Source organism: Tachypleus tridentatus, chromosome 7 (assembly GCF_004210375.1).
Source record: "Tachypleus tridentatus isolate NWPU-2018 chromosome 7, ASM421037v1, whole genome shotgun sequence".
NCBI classification, from domain to species: domain Eukaryota; kingdom Metazoa; phylum Arthropoda; class Merostomata; order Xiphosura; family Limulidae; genus Tachypleus; species Tachypleus tridentatus.
Genome location: NC_134831.1, coordinates 13,652,674 through 13,671,150, shown reverse-complemented (window position 1 = coordinate 13,671,150; position 18,477 = coordinate 13,652,674). Strand labels below are relative to the sequence as shown.

The following is an 18,477-nucleotide window of genomic DNA, read 5'->3' as shown; positions in this document are numbered from 1 at the left end:
AAGTTGGTTCTAGTTCCTTCAGAATTATTTGCGCTTGTTAATTTAACTTGTTTACTTGTCATTTTGACACACAAAATCACACAATTATGTTCTCAGTGTATTTGTGGGATTGATTGTAAGGTTATGTAACTGTAAAGTAGCTTTATCAAAATTATATATTTAAGAAACAATAACTATTGAAGCTTTATTGATTTTACAATTTATTGTAAATCTGTGATTTTTGCTTTCATTATATTTCAATGTAAATCTTTACAAAAGGTGCCCCATTAACTTTCTTTTTACTCAGATACAATAAACTCACAGTATCCACAGAAAGATTTTAATACAGTGTAGGTAAAAGGTTTTATAACAGAACTGTTAGTTTTGGTTTTGAAAGGAAAAAATAAAACTTATCGAATAAAAGTTACATATGATTGAACTAAAATGACCAAACTCCACCATTGTTGCCGTTATCGTAACTACTTAGCAACCATGCACTAAATTTCAAAGTAATCCATGTTGACATTTTTTGAGAAAATCAGTTTCTGTATATTCTTCTGTAGAAAATATTAACAACTTTGAATTAATTACTCATTGAATTACTGTCTCTTTATTTGTATTATTGTCCTGTGTTATAGATAATTTTGTTATATTATTATAAACCTCTCTATCATTTGCTAACAACTAGTGTGCAATGTAGAACTTCTTTGATAATTTAATACTCAGTCTTTTAGTAAATGAAAAACTGCTGTGTTTTTACCAGATATCATTTGTGAATCAAGAACTAAGAGAAACGTTGTCTAAAGAAGGACGCGACCTTTTGGCTTCACTAAGTCAGAAACACCCAGCAATTGTTTCGTGTCTGTTGTCAGAAGTTCAAGAACACATTGATAGCTTGGGCATGGTAGAAAGTTTTCATTGACTCTTTGTACAATTTATAAAATGCACAGATATTTGACAATGCATTCCTGTGTTATAAGTTTTTTGTAAAAAAGAGTTCCATTTATATCTTAATTATAACATTATTTTAGTTTTCCTCTGTAGGTTTGAGAATAGTTAAAGAATGTTTTTTTCTTATGCTTATTTTCCATCTTCTGCAATAATTAAAACATTTTTTTAAAAAAATGTGAACAAAGACGATCCTTTTTGTCAAATTATAAGAAAAACATTGTAAGTTCTGAAAGGTTTTGTTGTTAAAAAAACTTACGGCATGTATTTTGTTTGAGATGGCTCTCTACCTTTTCCGAGTGCTGTCTCTAAAACAGTGGCAACTACTAGACCAAGATCTGGATGTAATCTCCAACTGGTTGATATCAAATCCTCTCTCCAGTCCACAGAATCAGCTTGCAAGGGTCATCTTATCTTCTCTGAACTGGGGTCCAAACCAGCAGGTATTTATGCTAGTATCAAAATCAATATTGTTTACCTATCTAAGATTGACAGTGAAACTTATTGCAGTTTTTTTTTTTTTTTTTATTATCAAAGTATGGGAAATATTACATTTTTGAGTTTTTTTTTATTTTTTAGTTTCTTAATTCTATGCTTGGATATAATGAAACTAACTACTTGTCAACCCTTTCACAATGTGCTGATGTATTTAACATCAGCTCAACCATGGACGGACATTTATGCAGTAATATATACAGTATCTACCTCTAAGATATCCTCACAAAATCTGATAATATTTTTTAATGATGATAAGTGTCTTGTACAAAAAAATAACATTATTTTAATTGTTTTTCTAATGCAGATATCTTGTTTATCTGTAGTAGTTATTCACACTTAAACTCTGAATAGTTTGAATATAATGTAATTTTCATCTTAAGTATACAAGTACTTTTCAACTAGTAATTTTGTTATTTCATTTGCATAACCTCTAGAATCTCCTAAATGAATATCAAAAGTTTTTTTTCAAAGTAAATGTTTATATTATGTTTCTCATTTTCTTTACCATATCAGTAATTCTAGTTGTTATCTTCAACATACAGTGCTATGAAATGATTTAAATTAGGAAAGAGAAAAGAAAAATGTACCTACTTTTTAACTTTTTGTAGAATATTTATAAATGCCTTCTTTTATTAATAGTCATAATTTTAGGTTTTTCCATACCACATGTAATTGTTCTTTATCATTAATCTTGACACAAGTCAGTGGTGACCTTGCAAAAATCTTCAGCAAAATTGTCATGAACCATGTAACATTGTAAGCCTTGAGAACTGTATATTTAAAAAAAATGTTTCTGGTATAAAATGAACTCTTTATAATAACTGTATACATGTGTCAATAACCTGTAGGCTATAAAGCTCAAACGAATATATTGAAGGTGGGCACAGCATCAGTCAGGGGTTGACAAAAGTTATTACTTGCTTCAACTGCTTTCATACAGAGAACTTTAAACTGTACATGTCAGTAAGTTAATGTCTTATTGTATAGATGTTCATCTACACAACTGGCATTATATTACTTAAGATATGGAGTGCCAGAATAGAATATTTTCATATTTTGTTGGTCAGTTTACAATAATCTGAAGTTGTATGTAGTTTTTAAATATCTTTTAAGTAAAGGAGTTAAAACCTAGATAATATAAAAACTTTGAATCATAACATACTTTATAATGCTAATTTCATTCACGTATATTGATAATTAATATGTAATTGAATTCTGAAAATAACACAGTGACTTGTGTTTGAAGGAATAGCCATGTTGAAAGGGTTAATTTGTATATTTCTTATATAATAAAACAAACACATATAAGTATTTGAGTAAAACAAAGTAAATCTAACTTGTTTACAGGGTACAGAGCTGTACCTCCCTAAAGACTTTCACAGACGTGTGGCTCTTTCTGTGTTGTTTACAGGGTACAGAGCTGTACCTCCCTAAAGACTTTCACAGACGTGTGGCTCTTTCTGTGTTGTTTACAGGGTACAGAGCTGTACCTCCCTAAAGACTTTCACAGACGTGTGGCTCTTTCTGTGTTGTTTACAGGGAACAGAGCTGTACCTCCCTAAAGACTTTCACAGACGTGTGGCTCTTTCTGTGTTGTTTACAGGGAACAGAGCTGTACCTCCCTAAAGACTTTCACAGACGTGTGGCTCTTTCTGTGTTGTTTACAGGGTACAGAGCTGTACCTCCCTAAAGACTTTCACAGACGTGTGGCTCTTTCTGTGTTGTTTACAGGGTACAGAGCTGTACCTCCCTAAAGACTTTCACAGACGTGTGGCTCTTTCTGTGTTGTTTACAGGGAACAGAGCTGTACCTCCCTAAAGACTTTCACAGACGTGTGGCTCTTTCTGTGGTTGAAGCTTACAGCAAGCATGGAGTAAGATGGGAAAAAGGAGGACTAGTCCATCAAAGTTTTCAACAGGTGAATTACTAAAAGAAATAGCCAGAATATTTTCATCTTTATTCAAAAGTTGTGATTTATGTTTTACACTGTGAAGGTGAACACAATTTTGATTTCAATGCAAGTGAATAATTCAAAGAAGCATTTTGTTTTAATTCTAGAATATATGTTCATTTCCAGTCTAATATTCAAAATCATTGCAATTCTGCCTACCAGTGAGATGCATGACATACTGTCTTCATTGCTTTTGTATTTGACTTTTACTTTTCTATATACATTATAGATGCTTTAAAAACAAAGTTAAACGTTGGTTTATCTTGTTTACAAGATATAAAAAAAACAATTTTGACTGTATGAAAATTATTAGAGGAAAACCATGACATTGCATTTTTTTCTATAATTTTAAAGTAGGTCATAACATCTCAGTAGTGCACTTTACTTGTTCGAGTAAAACTGAAAATAAACAGTAATTATGTCAATTTGAAGCTTTTATTACACACTACAAAAAAGAAACATTAAAGTTCCTTGCAGTAATAAAAAACTGTTTGTGTACAACAGAAGAGTTTTTCTCTTTTTAAAACCCAGGGGAAATTTTTGCTGTGAAGTAGTATTGTAGCAATACCTCACACGTTTTTGTATCTACCAGTATAATTTTTGTTTTAGAATCTAATTTAAAACACGCTAAAGCTGGTAAAGATAACGTACTAAATTTATCCCAAAGTGTTATTTTCTGTAAAAAGGTATAATTTGATCACACAAGTTATTTTATTCTTATTTACCTTGTGTTGAGTAGTCTGTTTAACGACTGTCACATGAAGCAGAAGCACTTGGAATTGAATTTTATGATTGGTTGATCACAAAGGAATGAGCACTTTCTGGGAGCTTCACTTATGTCCTAGGGCTAAGAGTAACTGGTGAAGTTTTGTTCTATTTTTATCTTTTATCCATTAGTTTTACCTATTGTGTGCTATCTTCACCTAGCCTTTAAATACAATTTATTTTACTTTGGAACTAAACCTGTCAAAATACAGCTGTATGATCATCAACTGTTTTTTAAGACCAGACAGTAATGTTTATTTTTGCTTCAATTTCACAAGTCTTATTCCACCAATGAAAATCACAGTGTCTATTTTCCCACTATCTAGGTTCCCAAGTCTCTAGTTTTACAGAGATGAAATACTTGTGTGATAGATTTATGAATTTGAAACTTTTCTTCATTAAAGCTTACTAAGTAAAGAATATTTTGTCCTTTTTTGATTGATTGCAATTATAAACCTGAGATTATTGTATTGTTTTGTTTTTTTAAGTTTTTAATTTTTTTGGATAATAAACTATTTATTTGTGACTGGCTTTGCTACAAAACAGACACTTGAAATTTTTTTTATATGTACCTTCTCTTCTATTCAGTTGACCCAACTGCTAACCATGAGTGCTACTGCAGCAACGACTACAACAGCACAGGGGTTTACTGTCTGGGCATGGGACTTACTTTTAACTCTTAGGCTTCACTTGTGCGACAGTCCAAAGACTAACTGGTTGGATGTGATAGAATGCCGTGATAACAGCTTGCAGACTTTACCTGACTTGCATCAAAGCTCTTGGATGCATTCATTACTACGAGCTGTGCAGGATAAACAACCAGTTGCATGTTATGTAGCCATTGCTATGACAACTGTTGGCCACAGGTGAGAACTGGTTCTCAATAATTTCAGTTTCTATCTGTTAGGTTTTATAGCTTATATAGACACCTGAATCTTTATAAAAACTGAAAAGTAGGTCAACCAACTTAAATCATATAGTCAGTACAAAAAACATGGTAAACAGTTTACAAATGTAATTAATTTTATCAAAGTAGTTTTAAAAGAAAAACGTCTTTGTAAAGGTTTTCATGTCATTTTGCTAGCAAAAACAAATGGACAACTGATGATTCTATAATGTTTAAATTATGAATGCCTTGTCTCTTTTTTTTCAATTACCTATGAAGAAAGCATAAACCTACTCAGATGTATTCAGAGTTTGAACATGTCTTAGCTGGGTATAGAAATGTGGAGCTTAACTCTAAATAACAAGTCTACTTTTCTGAGAGGATATTAGGGAAAGCTGGTCTTTGTTAATTAAAGGAAAATCTTATTTCCAAAGTCCTTTTAACATTTTAGAAGTTTTAGGAAAACTACAACATACATTGTGATCTGTTGTACTTGAAAAAAATATTTCTACAAATTGAAGTTGTCAAATGTTTAAAAAATACCAAGAAAACTTTGATTTTTTCATCTGTTTACATACAAATAATAAAGGAAACTGTGAAAATGAATAGAAATCAGGTAAAAATTTAATACCTATTAATAAAATCTGGTTTAAACCTACTACGAAGTAAGATAAGTTTGCCCTTTAACTTCTCCAAGACTTTTACATTTAAACTTGTCTAATTTGCTTTAATCAAATAATTTAAGATGTGTCAAGAAGAAGTTATATTTCTTTTATGATGCACAGATTTTATGACTCCATTGATGGCTAAAACTAGATCTGGTTAATAGAGTTACTGATGGAATTTCTCCAGTTTCCTCTTTCATCACATGAGGTATACATACAATCATTACTGGCATACTTAAGACAAAAGTATTATTTTTACAATTGCATTCCATTTTCAAATCCCATCAATCATTTGAGTGATCTCTATTTCACACGTAATGTTTATACATACTTTCAATATACACACTTGTATTACTACCCAGTGGCACAGTAATATGTCTGCAGACTTATAACAATAGAAAATGGGTTTTGATACCAATGGTGGGCAGAGCATAGATAGCCCTTTGTTCTTAATTACAAATAGCCAACCAACCACAATTGTGTCAAGTGAGATGTTTTCAAGTCACCAGTTACTTATTGCTTTTCAGTAAAAAGGAAAACTACAGTTGAAAAATAAAATATTATTTAAATAATTCATGCCCAGTAGTCGTAAATTATTTTATTCTTATGTATTTTTCATCTTTATGTCACCACTTTAGAAAAATATGAACACATTTTAGTCAATCATAATTGTTGGAAATCAATAAATGAATCATATGAATGATTTGTTAACTTTATTAAACCTCACCATGCATTCCATGAGTACATTGATAGTTACACTACACTCAGTTGTGTTCATTTTGTTTTCCAGCACTGAAGATTTATCTAAGGATGGATTTCGACTTCTTACTGCCCTTATATTAAGAGAACAGTATATTCCAGCTATCCATGTACTGTGTTGGATAACACTAATCTTTGCAAAGAATGTAGGAGCTATAATGACTAACAAAAGGTGAGAGGTTAAAAAGTTTAAGTTAAAAAAAATGTAGTTTACTGAGAAAACAACCAGGGTTTATTTTCTTATCGGTTTCTTCTGTTTTGGGGATAAATATTTTTACAACAATACCACTTTTGAGGAAGAATTTCTTAATATTCAAAATGTGTATTTCACTTTTTGGTGTGATTGCCTTTAAACTTAAACCTCCAGTAGCTCAGTGGTAAGTTTTCATGCTTACATTGTTAGAAAAGCAGGTTTCAATACCCAAGTTATACAGAGCATGGATAGCCCATAGAGTAGTTTTGTGCTTAAAACTCAACCAACCATTAAAATTAATTTTAAACCAGTGTTAATGAGATCCTTTTGAACTAGTCTTATAATATATACTATACCAATGCTCAAAATGTCTGTAATACATTAAAGATGTAGTTTTTAAACATATGACCATGTTAACTTTCCTTCTTGAATTCTAAATAAATATTTCAGGTACTATATCCTGCTTCATTCAGCTTGAACTTTATAGTTATATAAGTGAAGGTAAAAAGGTGTGATTTCTTACATCAAGTACCAGTGAGGTCTTTCAGAATACCAGGAGTCTTCAGACTGGCCTAGGGTACTACAGATACCATAGTGGTTAAGATGCTACCCACTTATATCAGGGGAAATTGCTTGGCAACAACTGTTATAGTGTTAACTATATTGAGTTGGTGAATTGTATTTTGTTATATATCATAGACATAATTTTCAAATTTAGTATATCGTGTTTTACATAAATTTACATAAATGCCTTTAATTCATTCTATTTATTCAACTAAAAGTGATCTAAAAACTATATTAGACGATATTAGGTAAGGATTATCTAAATTAAGTCATAAAGTACTTTCATTCTTGATTAATTATTTTCAAAACGCTTTAAAAGTTGGACAACGGGCCCGTGCACATGCTAGGTGGGTAAGACGTCAAAGCCAGAAGGAATCTTGGATTAAGTTCACAACCAGCATATCTTCTACCACCAGTTCCAAGATCATATGGGACAGGATTCGAAAGGTTAATGGGCACTACAATTCTGTCCCCCTCTCGATCTTACTCTCTGATGGTCAGGAGGTGACTGATGTTCGGAACATCGCTGACACTAGGTGAAAGCTTTTGCCGGGTATCTAGCACTTCTGCTTGTTCCTCCACCTTCCTGGCCATCAAGACTCGGGCAGAGCATTCACCTCTTTCCTTTCGAACTGACTGTTTCTTTGACTATAATTGTCCCTTTACCCTGGTGGAACTAAAAATGGCCCTTCATCGGTCTGCCAGTACGTCTGTTGGACCTGATGATATTCATTATGACATGCTGCACCATCTATCTCCTGCTTCTCTTGATGTCCTTCTGATTGTTTTCAACCGGATCTGGCAGGAGAATGTTTTTCCTGATGCCTGGCACCAGGCTATTATTTTATCTTTCTCTAAGCCAGGGAAAGATCCCAAGATTCCTTCAAACTACCGTCCAATTGCTTTGACGAGCTGTCTCTGTAAGACATTAGAAAGGATGGTTAATGCTCGTCTTGTTTGGTTCCTTGAATCAAACAACCTCCTCTCGCCCACCCAGTGTGGGTTCCGTCGACAGCACTCCACCACAGACCACCTAATTCGTCTTGAAACATCTATCAGAGAAGCCTTTCTCAACCGCCAACATCTTGTATCAATATTCTTTGACATAGAGAAGGCTTACGACACAACATGGAGGTATGGCGTTTTGTGAGACCTCCATACATATGGGTTACGTGGCCTTCTACCCATGTTTATTAAACATTTTTTTAATGGACAGGAGATTCCAAGTTTGTGTGGGTTCGACACTTTCCCGTTCTTTTGTACAGGAACTTGGAGTCCCTCAAGGCTGTGTATTGAGTGTTACACTCTTCAGTATAAAGATAAATGCCATCACTCAACAACTCCCTCTCACTGTTGCGAATGGGCTGTATGCCGACGACTTTCACATCTCATGTCAGTCGTCAAACATGAGATATATTGAGCGGCAACTACAAACAGCCCTCAATTGTGTATGGAAGTGAACCCTGGCGAACGGCTTTAATTTCTCTCTCTCCAAAACTGTATGCATGCACTTTTGCCGTCGACGGGGTATTCACCCTGATCCTGAACTTCATATCGGTGAAGTTTTGCTGCAAGTGGTCCCGGAGACCAAGTTCTTGGGGCTTATCTTTGATCGTAAACTGACCTTTATACCACACTTAAAGCAGCTGTGGGTCAAATGCACAAGAGCACTGAACATCCTCCGTGTTCTCTCTTCTACCAGTTGTGGGGCAGATCGCTGTTCAGTGTTAAAGGTATATCGTGCTCTTATTAGATCGAAACTCGATTATGGATCAATGGTCTATGGCTCTGCCAGACCCTCGGCCTTAAAGATGCTGGACCCCATTCATCACCAAGGACTTCGACTCTGCACTGGGGCTTTCCGTACCTCTCCAGTTCAAAGTATATACATTGAATCTCATGAACCTTCTCTACACCTTCGCTATTTGCAACTATCTTTACAATATACTTCGAAACTTCATTCCTTACCAAAGCATCCCACCTGGAAATGTGTTTTCCTTCCTCGGTGGGCAGTACTTTTTCAGAACAGACGATCTGTCATTGCTCCGTTTGGCCTTTGCATCCGGGCGCAATTGGATGAATTGGGTCTGTCCTTGGATAACATTGCAGATTCCACAGGTTGGCCCATCCCACCATGGCTTATTACAGCCCCCAAATGTGACCTTTCTTTCAGTCACCTAAAAAAGGCAGATACTTCAGATTGGAAGTACTGTCTTTTATTCAATGAATATCTTTCAAACAATCATTCAGTTCCCATTTATACAGATGGTTCCAAATCAAGTAATTCAGTGGGCTCTGCTATGGTTTGCTATGGGTCAGTAGTTGCACGCAGAATCCCTTCTACAGCTTCTGTGTTCACTGCTGAACTGTATGCCATTTCTCTTGCCCTGGATCATATTGCAGCTGAGCAGTACTCCAACTGCACTATTTATACTGATTCGCTTAGTTCTATACTTGCCTTGGAATCGCTACACGTTAGCTCACATCCTATTCTCGCTGACATTCGAAACCGACTGGCCCATTTCTCATTAGCAGCTACTTCAATCCAGTTTTTCTGGATACCAGGCCATGTTGGTATTCGTGAGAACGAGCTTGCAGACATGGCAGCTAAATATGTCTGCTTCAGCACCATCACTCCTATGCCTATTCCGCACATGGACTATGGTGTTGTCTTCAAGGCTCGGCTCCGTGCCAGCTGGCAGTCCACTTGGAGTGAGCAACGTGACAACAAACTTTTTCAAATCAAACCCAAAATTGGACTTTGGCCATCTAGCTTCCGTAAAGTTCGGAAGGAGGAAGTTGTTCTCACTAGGCTATTCATCATTTTCTTTTATCTGGAACTGATGCACCAATGTGTAGTTTGTGTAACACTCAAATCACTATCAGCCACGTTTTACTTTCTTGCCATCGTTACAATTCTCAATGACGAAAATATTTTAAACATATTTTTTCCCAGGGTCAGTCTGTAACATTGGACAGAGTTATTGGTGATGGTGACTGTCCACCTTGATAATGTTTTTAATTTTTTAATGGCCATTAATCTTTTTAATCTCATTTAAGTGTTGCATATTTATTCATTACACCTTTTTAATTGTGGTTCCTTTTTTACAGTTTTAATCTCTCTCCTTCAATTTGACATTGGACAATGGCCAGATCATTAAATAACTCGACACCAGGACTGGAAAGGCCAACTTCAGGTGACTAACGCTACTGTTTGAACTATCCGTTTGAACTACTCGTTAGTCGTCCTGGCGAGTTGTTATTATACTTTTGCTGCATATCATTTCACACTTTTACTACTTTACTTTTTAGTACTGGCCATATTGACTCATAACCCGGAACCAGGACTGGAAAGACCAACTTCAGGTGACTGACGGTGGTTTTTATATTTACCTGTTGGTCTTCCTGGCGGGTTATGATCATTACCATTCTGCTACAGGTAGTTCTTTACAACTTTGTTGACTGGATGTCAACATTGGTTTTTACGCCATTTTCTGTTTTAATTGCCGTTTTGCTTTTATCTTCAATTACTTTTACAAATTTTACTCCATTTACTTGACTTTATCTTTTTACTGGACATTTGGCTACTCATTGTTACAATTTTGCTATGTATCTTTTAAAACTTCTATTCTTTTACATTTTGATACTGGTTGCTATGACACATAACCCGGAACCAGGACTGGAAAGACCAACTTCAGGTGACTGACGGTGGTTCTTGAACTTACCTGTTAGTCTTCCTGGTGGATTATGATCATTACCTTTTTGCTAGAGTAAATACCTTACAACTTCTTATACTCTGCCTTCTATCTTAACATTGTAGACTAGGTGTCAATATTGGTTTTATACTTTTTTGTTTTACCTTCATTTCCATTTATGTCTATTACTACATTTATTTTATTTTTTTACATTTTTACCGAATGTCTGGTGCAGATAGCCTTGCTGCTTTGTGCCATAAAACACTAAATCAATCAATCAATTTAAAAGTGGGAATTTCTAATCTGTTATTAACACCAGATAGGCATAATACTTTTGTGTAAAGTTCAGCATAACTTTAGTTATAACAAAAACACTTTAAAGTATTTCTCATGGTTGAGAGGAATTGGTAAGGTATGTAGTGTTAAAGAAAAACCTTCTTAAAAAATAATAACAGATCATAAAGTTTTTAGAATGAAAAATATAAAAAACTGGAGTAATAACAGTTGGTCTTGCAACATTTCATTGCATACTGGCACACACATCCACAAGAAGTATTCATCCATCCAGAATTTATTGAGAAATCTCACAAACATAATATATTTAATAGCATTTATGATAAGTAAGTGGAAACCCTCTCTTCCAGTGGCTAAGCAGTTATTAGAGCATATAATGTTAAAAATCAGATTCTCAATCCTGTAGTTGGCAGAGTACAGATTTCTCATTGACTAGTTTTGCACTTAACTATAAACAAGTTTATTAAGTAGAGAATTGGACTTTCACAAGCTTATGTATCTTTGTTAATGTTTGAATTTTAGGTTTTTTTCCTCATGCCTAAGGTTAATATAGACACAGAGGTGTCATTAGAAAGCTGCTTAAACATTCCATTATTTAATATTTTGTTTCTTGAAATCTTTTGTGGATAGGAAAATATAATTGAATATTAGCTCAAACTAAAAGGTTACATCTAACTCAGTCAGGGAGCACTACACTACTCCAATACATACGTTATAGTTAATTTTGTACTAAACGTGCAACTTCAAGCCTTAAATGTTTTATTGAAGTGTTGTAGTTTTCTGAATAAAAAATAAATTATTATGATTATAGTAATCTTACACTTGTGTGTATTTAAAATTTCAAAACCAAGTTCTTTCATGGTCAGTTGCTTTTTACTGTCCCTGACAATAATTTCATTTTAATTTCTTTATTCTGGGATTCTGAGTGCTTCAGTATAATATATAAGCTAGAAAAAATCATAAAACTCAACCCCAGCCAATTTTGGTGTCTTCAGTATTGCTCTCTCTCTCTTATTATTATTATTATAGCAATAATAGTTAACTTTCAGTAATTAATTTTATGATAAAAAGGTGGGGTTACCACTGTTGTGAATAAGATAGCTTGTTGTGATCTAAACCTATATTTTGATAACTTGAAATGAAATATAACTGTAAAGTACTTCATTTCCTAACCTTAGGATTACTAGCAGTTTAAATAACTTAATTTATTCACCAAATTGTTTGTGAGTTTATGAATGTTGGTTGAACATTCCCAAAATTACAATAAAATGAAAACATGAATATTGCAATGATTTCCACTAATTACTGCTAGGTGCATTATATGTCTTTCATAAAGTGTTTTACCCAGTGTTTATGGTTATTTATTTTCATTATGTGATATCACAAATAAAAACATAAAATAGTTTAACATAATGCAATATTTGGATCTCACCTGTAGGATATGGTATAAAAACAGATGGGCATTTGAAGGATAAATATTTCAACAACAGTGACAATTTACTGTTCAGATAGTGAATTTTTTTTATATAATAAGATAAGCAGAGGTTGCTTTTAGTGGTATGAGGTCTTGTACTTTGTTGATTGGAAAACTTCACAGTAGCTTTCCTCTCATTGTCTGGAAAATAACTACTGAACAACAGCTTATTTCCTTGAAACTTTATTTTTCAAGTTCCAACTGGAAATTCACAATGGTATGAATTCATTTGAATATTTTCAACATATATAAAAGCTGTCAGTTGTTGATAGTGTTCTTTGTATTTATTTTATCTTTCTTTTTAATGGTTAGGATTGATGACTGACATCATATTGCTGTAAAAATGCATTCTGCTGTTTGGGGCCGTGGATGTGGCATAAGAGTGAGAGTCAAATCCCACTTTTTGATAGTAGTCTTCCCTGTGAGGTATCAGTTCAAAGTTGTAAATAGTTATGTGTTATAGCCATTTGTGTAGCTTTGTATGAATATTCTGAAACAGATACTCTGCCTGTGAAGACAATCCTTTTATCAACATCAGGTTTGATCTTCTAAAGTTTAAAATTATGTATTTGTTACACAAAGAAGATTCTTGGTAGAAGTATTTCTTTTCCAGACAAAGCAATACACACAGTCAGTAGAAACTAGGGCAAGAGTGTGCAAAACCAGTAATAGTTAACAAAGATATATCGGTATGTGTCTGCTGTAATTAATTCATTTAAACTCTTCAACATATGTCAGTTATGCCTGTGTGATTTTACTTTTTACAACTAATGGGGAGTAGCATTACTCTGTTTGTTAATGGATAGTTGACCGACTTCCTATTTTTATATACTCTTATTCACAATGTTTGTAGACCTATGATTATAGTAGATTCCTTGTTAACATAATTTCAAAACAATAAATTCCTAACCCTTGTTAAAATGCTGTTGAAAGGATAAAATTTAACACATTATTAATGTGGTTTCACATTTATTATCAGATAAAGTTAATTTATCAATTTTGTGATTTGATTTATCTTTATTAGTTTCTTGTCAGATCTTCAGTATATGGTGACTGCTGATGTCACTTACATGAACATGGCTAAAAATTTGGTTTCCCCAGAGTTTCCAGGCACAGTACTGCATCGAGTAGCTGCTATGTTGGTGGTAAGTAAAATATTAAATCTAACAAAAATTATGATTATTTTGGAAATATATTAGAATATTTGTGTCAGTTTCATCAGTTGTTACATTTTTATATCAGTGGAAAGAAAATGCTACATAAATGACAAGTTGAAGTAAAAAATAAGTGGTGTTGATCGATTTTGTGGAGAAAGATTGAAAAGCAATATTAAATTTTACTGATACATTTGAAGTGTGTATAACTGGCAGAATAAAGTTAAATTCTTCACCAAAATATTGTTGTTTAAGTAATCAAGTTTTGTTTTATATATATTGTTAAATTCTTACACAAAATATTATAGCATACTTTTTAATTGATAGATTTGTTAATCTGTAATTTTAGTCAAGTCACTGTACATAATGTTTTAACCTTAATCACTAACTTTCTCTGAAATTTTTCTGTCGTAATTGGCCCGGTATGGCTAGGGCATTTGACTCGTAATTCGAGGGTCCCGGGTTCAAACCACCATCACACTAAACATGCTCGCTATTTCAGCTGTGGGGACATTATAATGTGATGTCAATTCCACAATTTGTTGGTAAAAAAGAGTAGTCCAAAAGCTGGCAGTGGGTGGTGATGACCAGTTGCCTTCCCTCTAGCCCAGGGGTTCCCAACCTTTTTGCACTCGCGACATGAAAATGTAATTGATGAAATAAAATTAATGTTATCCCAAGCTACTTCTAACAAGGCTATGCGACTCCCCTGCCAAGGCTTCGCAACCCACCAGTTGGGAACCCCTGCTCTAGCCTTATACTGCTAAATTAGGGACAGCTAGAGCAGATAGTCCTTGTGTAGCTTTGTACAAAATTTAAAACAAACAAATAATCTATCATAATTTTTTTTTGTTTTAATACATGCATGTAATAATGATATTATGCTATAATTAGTGATACGGTCATTATACCAATGATTATTTTACATACATAAAAATATATTGCTTTTAAAATAATTTCATGCTTGTTTCAAACATGTCTGTCATTAAATTTCCTTTTCTGATATGATAAATAACTTCTTCTCAAAAAAGCTTTCCATGATTTAAGCTGCCCTCTGTCTGCTCAATTTTTTTTTGCTCACTACTAGATCTTATGCTCCCCACTTACTGTCACATTTTCCACATGATTTAGCTGCATTGAATGGAAGTGCTTTTTCCTTTCTCATTCCTGAGTCTGAAGTGAATGGTAGAGGAATCTCCTGCAACCATGAGCTGATTGATATATTCTCAGTGTTTTTGTTTATGGATTGGAGTTAGCCTCCGACTTACAGTCTTACATGCATTAACCACTCTACACCAGTGGTTCTTTTCTGGCTGTGTCTCATTTTTTGCCCATTTCATGACACATTTATTCATCTCGATGAAAGAGTATAAGTAGTTGAAATGTGGTGCAGTCTCTCACATGTGTTTCCTCTATGTTGAGAAGTCACACTCCTCGAGTTATTTTCCAACACTTTTTGAGAGACTCAGCTAGGTAACTTTTACACTGGTTCCTCCACTGAGCCACTGTTAGATTCTAGCTATTATAGGTAAGTTATTGTATCAGAAGTTTATAATTTTAGTAGATACTTCACTCTCTCTCATATCCCACACATTTTCTGATGTGCCTAATCTCGAATTGAAGATTGGGTTTTGTTACATAGAGGGAGTTTGCTGCACCAAGGTGTGTCACAGCCCTATTAGTAGAGAGTTGCTGCATATTTATTTGCATGCTACAAAGCAGCTATGCTACGTGGAAGTAAGTGAGAGCACAAAGACTAGTGGTAGTAAAATATTTGTGTGTATAGAGGGGAGTTTAAATCATGGAAAGCTACCTCTTTTTTGAGAGGAGCTAACTATCTATTATAAATATATTTTCAATGTAGGAAATTATTAACTTTTATGTGTTTTTTGTGAAGGATGTTTAATTCAATATAGCCACAAAACAGAAATACCTTTAAAATGTTACAAAGATTCTGCATTTTGTGGACTGGTTCACAGAGAAATCAACCACTACTTATCTTGGCTTTAATTAATTAGTGTAACTATTACAATATATTAGTATCCTGTACTGTTTCCACCTTGTTCAATTACTTACTGCTCAGTTTTAGTTAAATATTTCTACCATACACATACATATATATACATATGTAAATAGTTTTTTTCACATTAAAGTACCAACTACATACTGCTAGACAACAAACAAGTGATTTAGCAGTGAAAGTTTTGAAGTTATGGCTTCAAGTTCTGAATCAACTCCCAGACATTGGTAATGAGAAAGGAGGACTGTTTGGTAAACTTAAAGGACAAGACTCTGTGTTTTTCCTGTTAGATGTGATCACTAAAGTTGCCTTTCTGGACCAATCACTTTTTCATTCACTTATGAACACCATAAAAGAAATTTCTAAGGTAAGAGCTGATAAAAGCTGTATCATAGATTTCTACTTATGTTCTTTGCAATCAAAGTGTAATGTCACTTTTCAGAACAGCTAAAGTTATGATTAAAAATATGCAGTATTTATAGTTCTGCAGAAAATGTTTTAAGAAATGATGATGTATAATATTTAGTTTCTTTATCTTTTATGCAGTGACTCATTGGCAAACATATTTATATATTAATATCTTACCTTTGGTATTTTATTTCAATGTTGAAATTATCAGTAATGTGATGTGGTAATAAAACAAAATTCTTAAGTTTTCTGTTTTGTATTTATGAATTGTACAAAACCAAATATAATGGTAAAATAGTACAACAGAACAGACATACCTGCCATTTTTCTAAACTTTTATTTCGTGTGTTGTTTAATAATTATCAATTAAAAAAAATAGAGTAGTTCTAAGTGGAGAAAATTTTGGTACCCTAATCATCATGTTTTTCTTACATTAAAACTATTGATTATCTTTGAATATGTGTTTTTATATTATCTGTAATTTCCTAGTCTGAAAATGGAAACTGTTTATTTAAACTCTGAATACGCGAGCATTTAAAACCATGCAATTCTTTTAACACATAATAGGAGTTGCTTTTGGTATCCAGATTTTATTAGTTGAGAAATCAGATGTAATACCAAAATAATCATTAATATATCAGCCTTACATTGTAGTACATGCAAAAGATACAATATAAAACATGTCTTAAAAAGTACTTTGTTATTATTCTTCCAGATAATATTTCTTTTGTCTTTTCAAGTAATTTCTTAGTATTTAAGAAAACTTTTTTCTTTGCTCTCATTGCTACACTGCAGGCTCCAGAGAAGATTCTTGAAGAGGTCAGTTTTATCTCTGTGTATGGTTTATTATACATCATGAGCTATTCTACATGCATGCATTTGTTGTGTACAATAACAAATATTTAAGAGCTGTGAATACAAAGAGTTCTTGTGAAGAATAAATTAGCATATAAACTACATCTCATTACTTGTAGTGAAAAGCTAATTTCTTTATACATTTTTATAGCCAGTAACTCCAGTGTCATCAGGTGGTGTATTTTCATCATTAGCCTCATTTATTACAAGCGGTGGAGGAAATAAATGGCCATCACTCCTTCCACTGAACCCGCTCCCACAATTTCCATGGCTTGTGTGGAGCGTCTTGAGTGTAGAGACTGATGAATCATCAACTTCATCATTATGGAAGAGGATTCTGCAAGAACTGGAAAGAAGTCCTGAGCTACCAACTACTGTGGCTGTCAAGGTAACTCAAGTTCATTCTGTTGTTTCGCATCATTTAAGGGTAGACATTTTGCACTTGAAGAAATTATATTCCTACAAAGTGTAATTTTTTCTTTGATTTTAATTTGAATACTTGCTGAACCATTCAGAAATTTTCTAAGTTAAATATTTGTGTACACAGTTCTCATTAAAATGAGAATAAAATAGTTTCACACAGATATAAACATAAGGTTAAATTAATTCATATAATAAAATATATTTAGCAGCAACTGGATCATTGAAACTAATATTGAAATTAGTTTTTTAGAGCTCTTGAACAGTTTTTAGTGTGTATTTGTCTTTGTTCTCTCTGTTATGATCATGAAACTACATAGTAGACAAAATTAATTAAATTACATTCCAGAAGAATGTGAAAAATGTTTTGCGCAGTCAGTACTATAAAGATATCAAATAACTGTCTTGGATTCCTTTCTTACATTTGAAGTTGAATGTGATATCATTTCTCTAGGTCTTTAATTTAAGAAATATTTTTTAAGAATGGAATTAATGTTAATAAAATAAATTAATAGTCTTACACACACCCATGCAAACCTTTTTTTTTTAAGGTGATTAGTTCTTTATTTCCACATTATTTGACTTAAGATCCAATTCAGACAGTGTTCACGTTTGTGTATTTCAGGGGTATTGGTCAATTTCTCTAGATTCACTGATATGTAGCTCAAGTTTTGTAACAAATCTTGAAAATATTTTATCAAAAAGTTTTTCATGGGTAGCTCTCTAAAGGTTCAAATGCATTTTCTTTATTAATTTCATTTCTTACCTCTAAAGTTAAATTTGCATTAGCCTTTACTTTAACTTTCAAAATGAATTATAGTTATAATTTTTTCTCAAATAACTTTTGTTGTAGCTGCTTGTCAGACAAGACTGATAATATAGCGTAGTTGAATATTGCATAATGCTGTGATACATTTTGTTAAAAACAATAATATACATAAAGATTAAA

The 18,477-nt window shown here is 33.1% G+C and overlaps 1 protein-coding gene across 3 annotated transcripts in view; it reads left to right on the top strand.

Annotated features, from left to right (window-relative positions):
- The window catches only part of Epg5 (ectopic P-granules autophagy protein 5), a 98,678-nt gene that overhangs the window by 26,338 nt on the left and 53,863 nt on the right, over positions 1–18,477 (top strand). For 2 of the 3 annotated variants that reach the window (XM_076510384.1, XM_076510387.1), the window contains 9 exons: positions 743–883; positions 1,206–1,370; positions 3,221–3,343; positions 4,730–5,007; positions 6,483–6,623; positions 13,696–13,816; positions 15,979–16,212; positions 17,049–17,072; positions 17,260–17,496. In XM_076510384.1, the coding sequence (XP_076366499.1) occupies positions 743–883; positions 1,206–1,370; positions 3,221–3,343; positions 4,730–5,007; positions 6,483–6,623; positions 13,696–13,816; positions 15,979–16,212; positions 17,049–17,072; positions 17,260–17,496 (1,464 nt within the window). The remainder of the gene's footprint in view (positions 1–742; positions 884–1,205; positions 1,371–3,220; positions 3,344–4,729; positions 5,008–6,482; positions 6,624–13,695; positions 13,817–15,978; positions 16,213–17,048; positions 17,073–17,259; positions 17,497–18,477) is intronic. The other variant, XM_076510385.1, reaches the window with a different exon arrangement.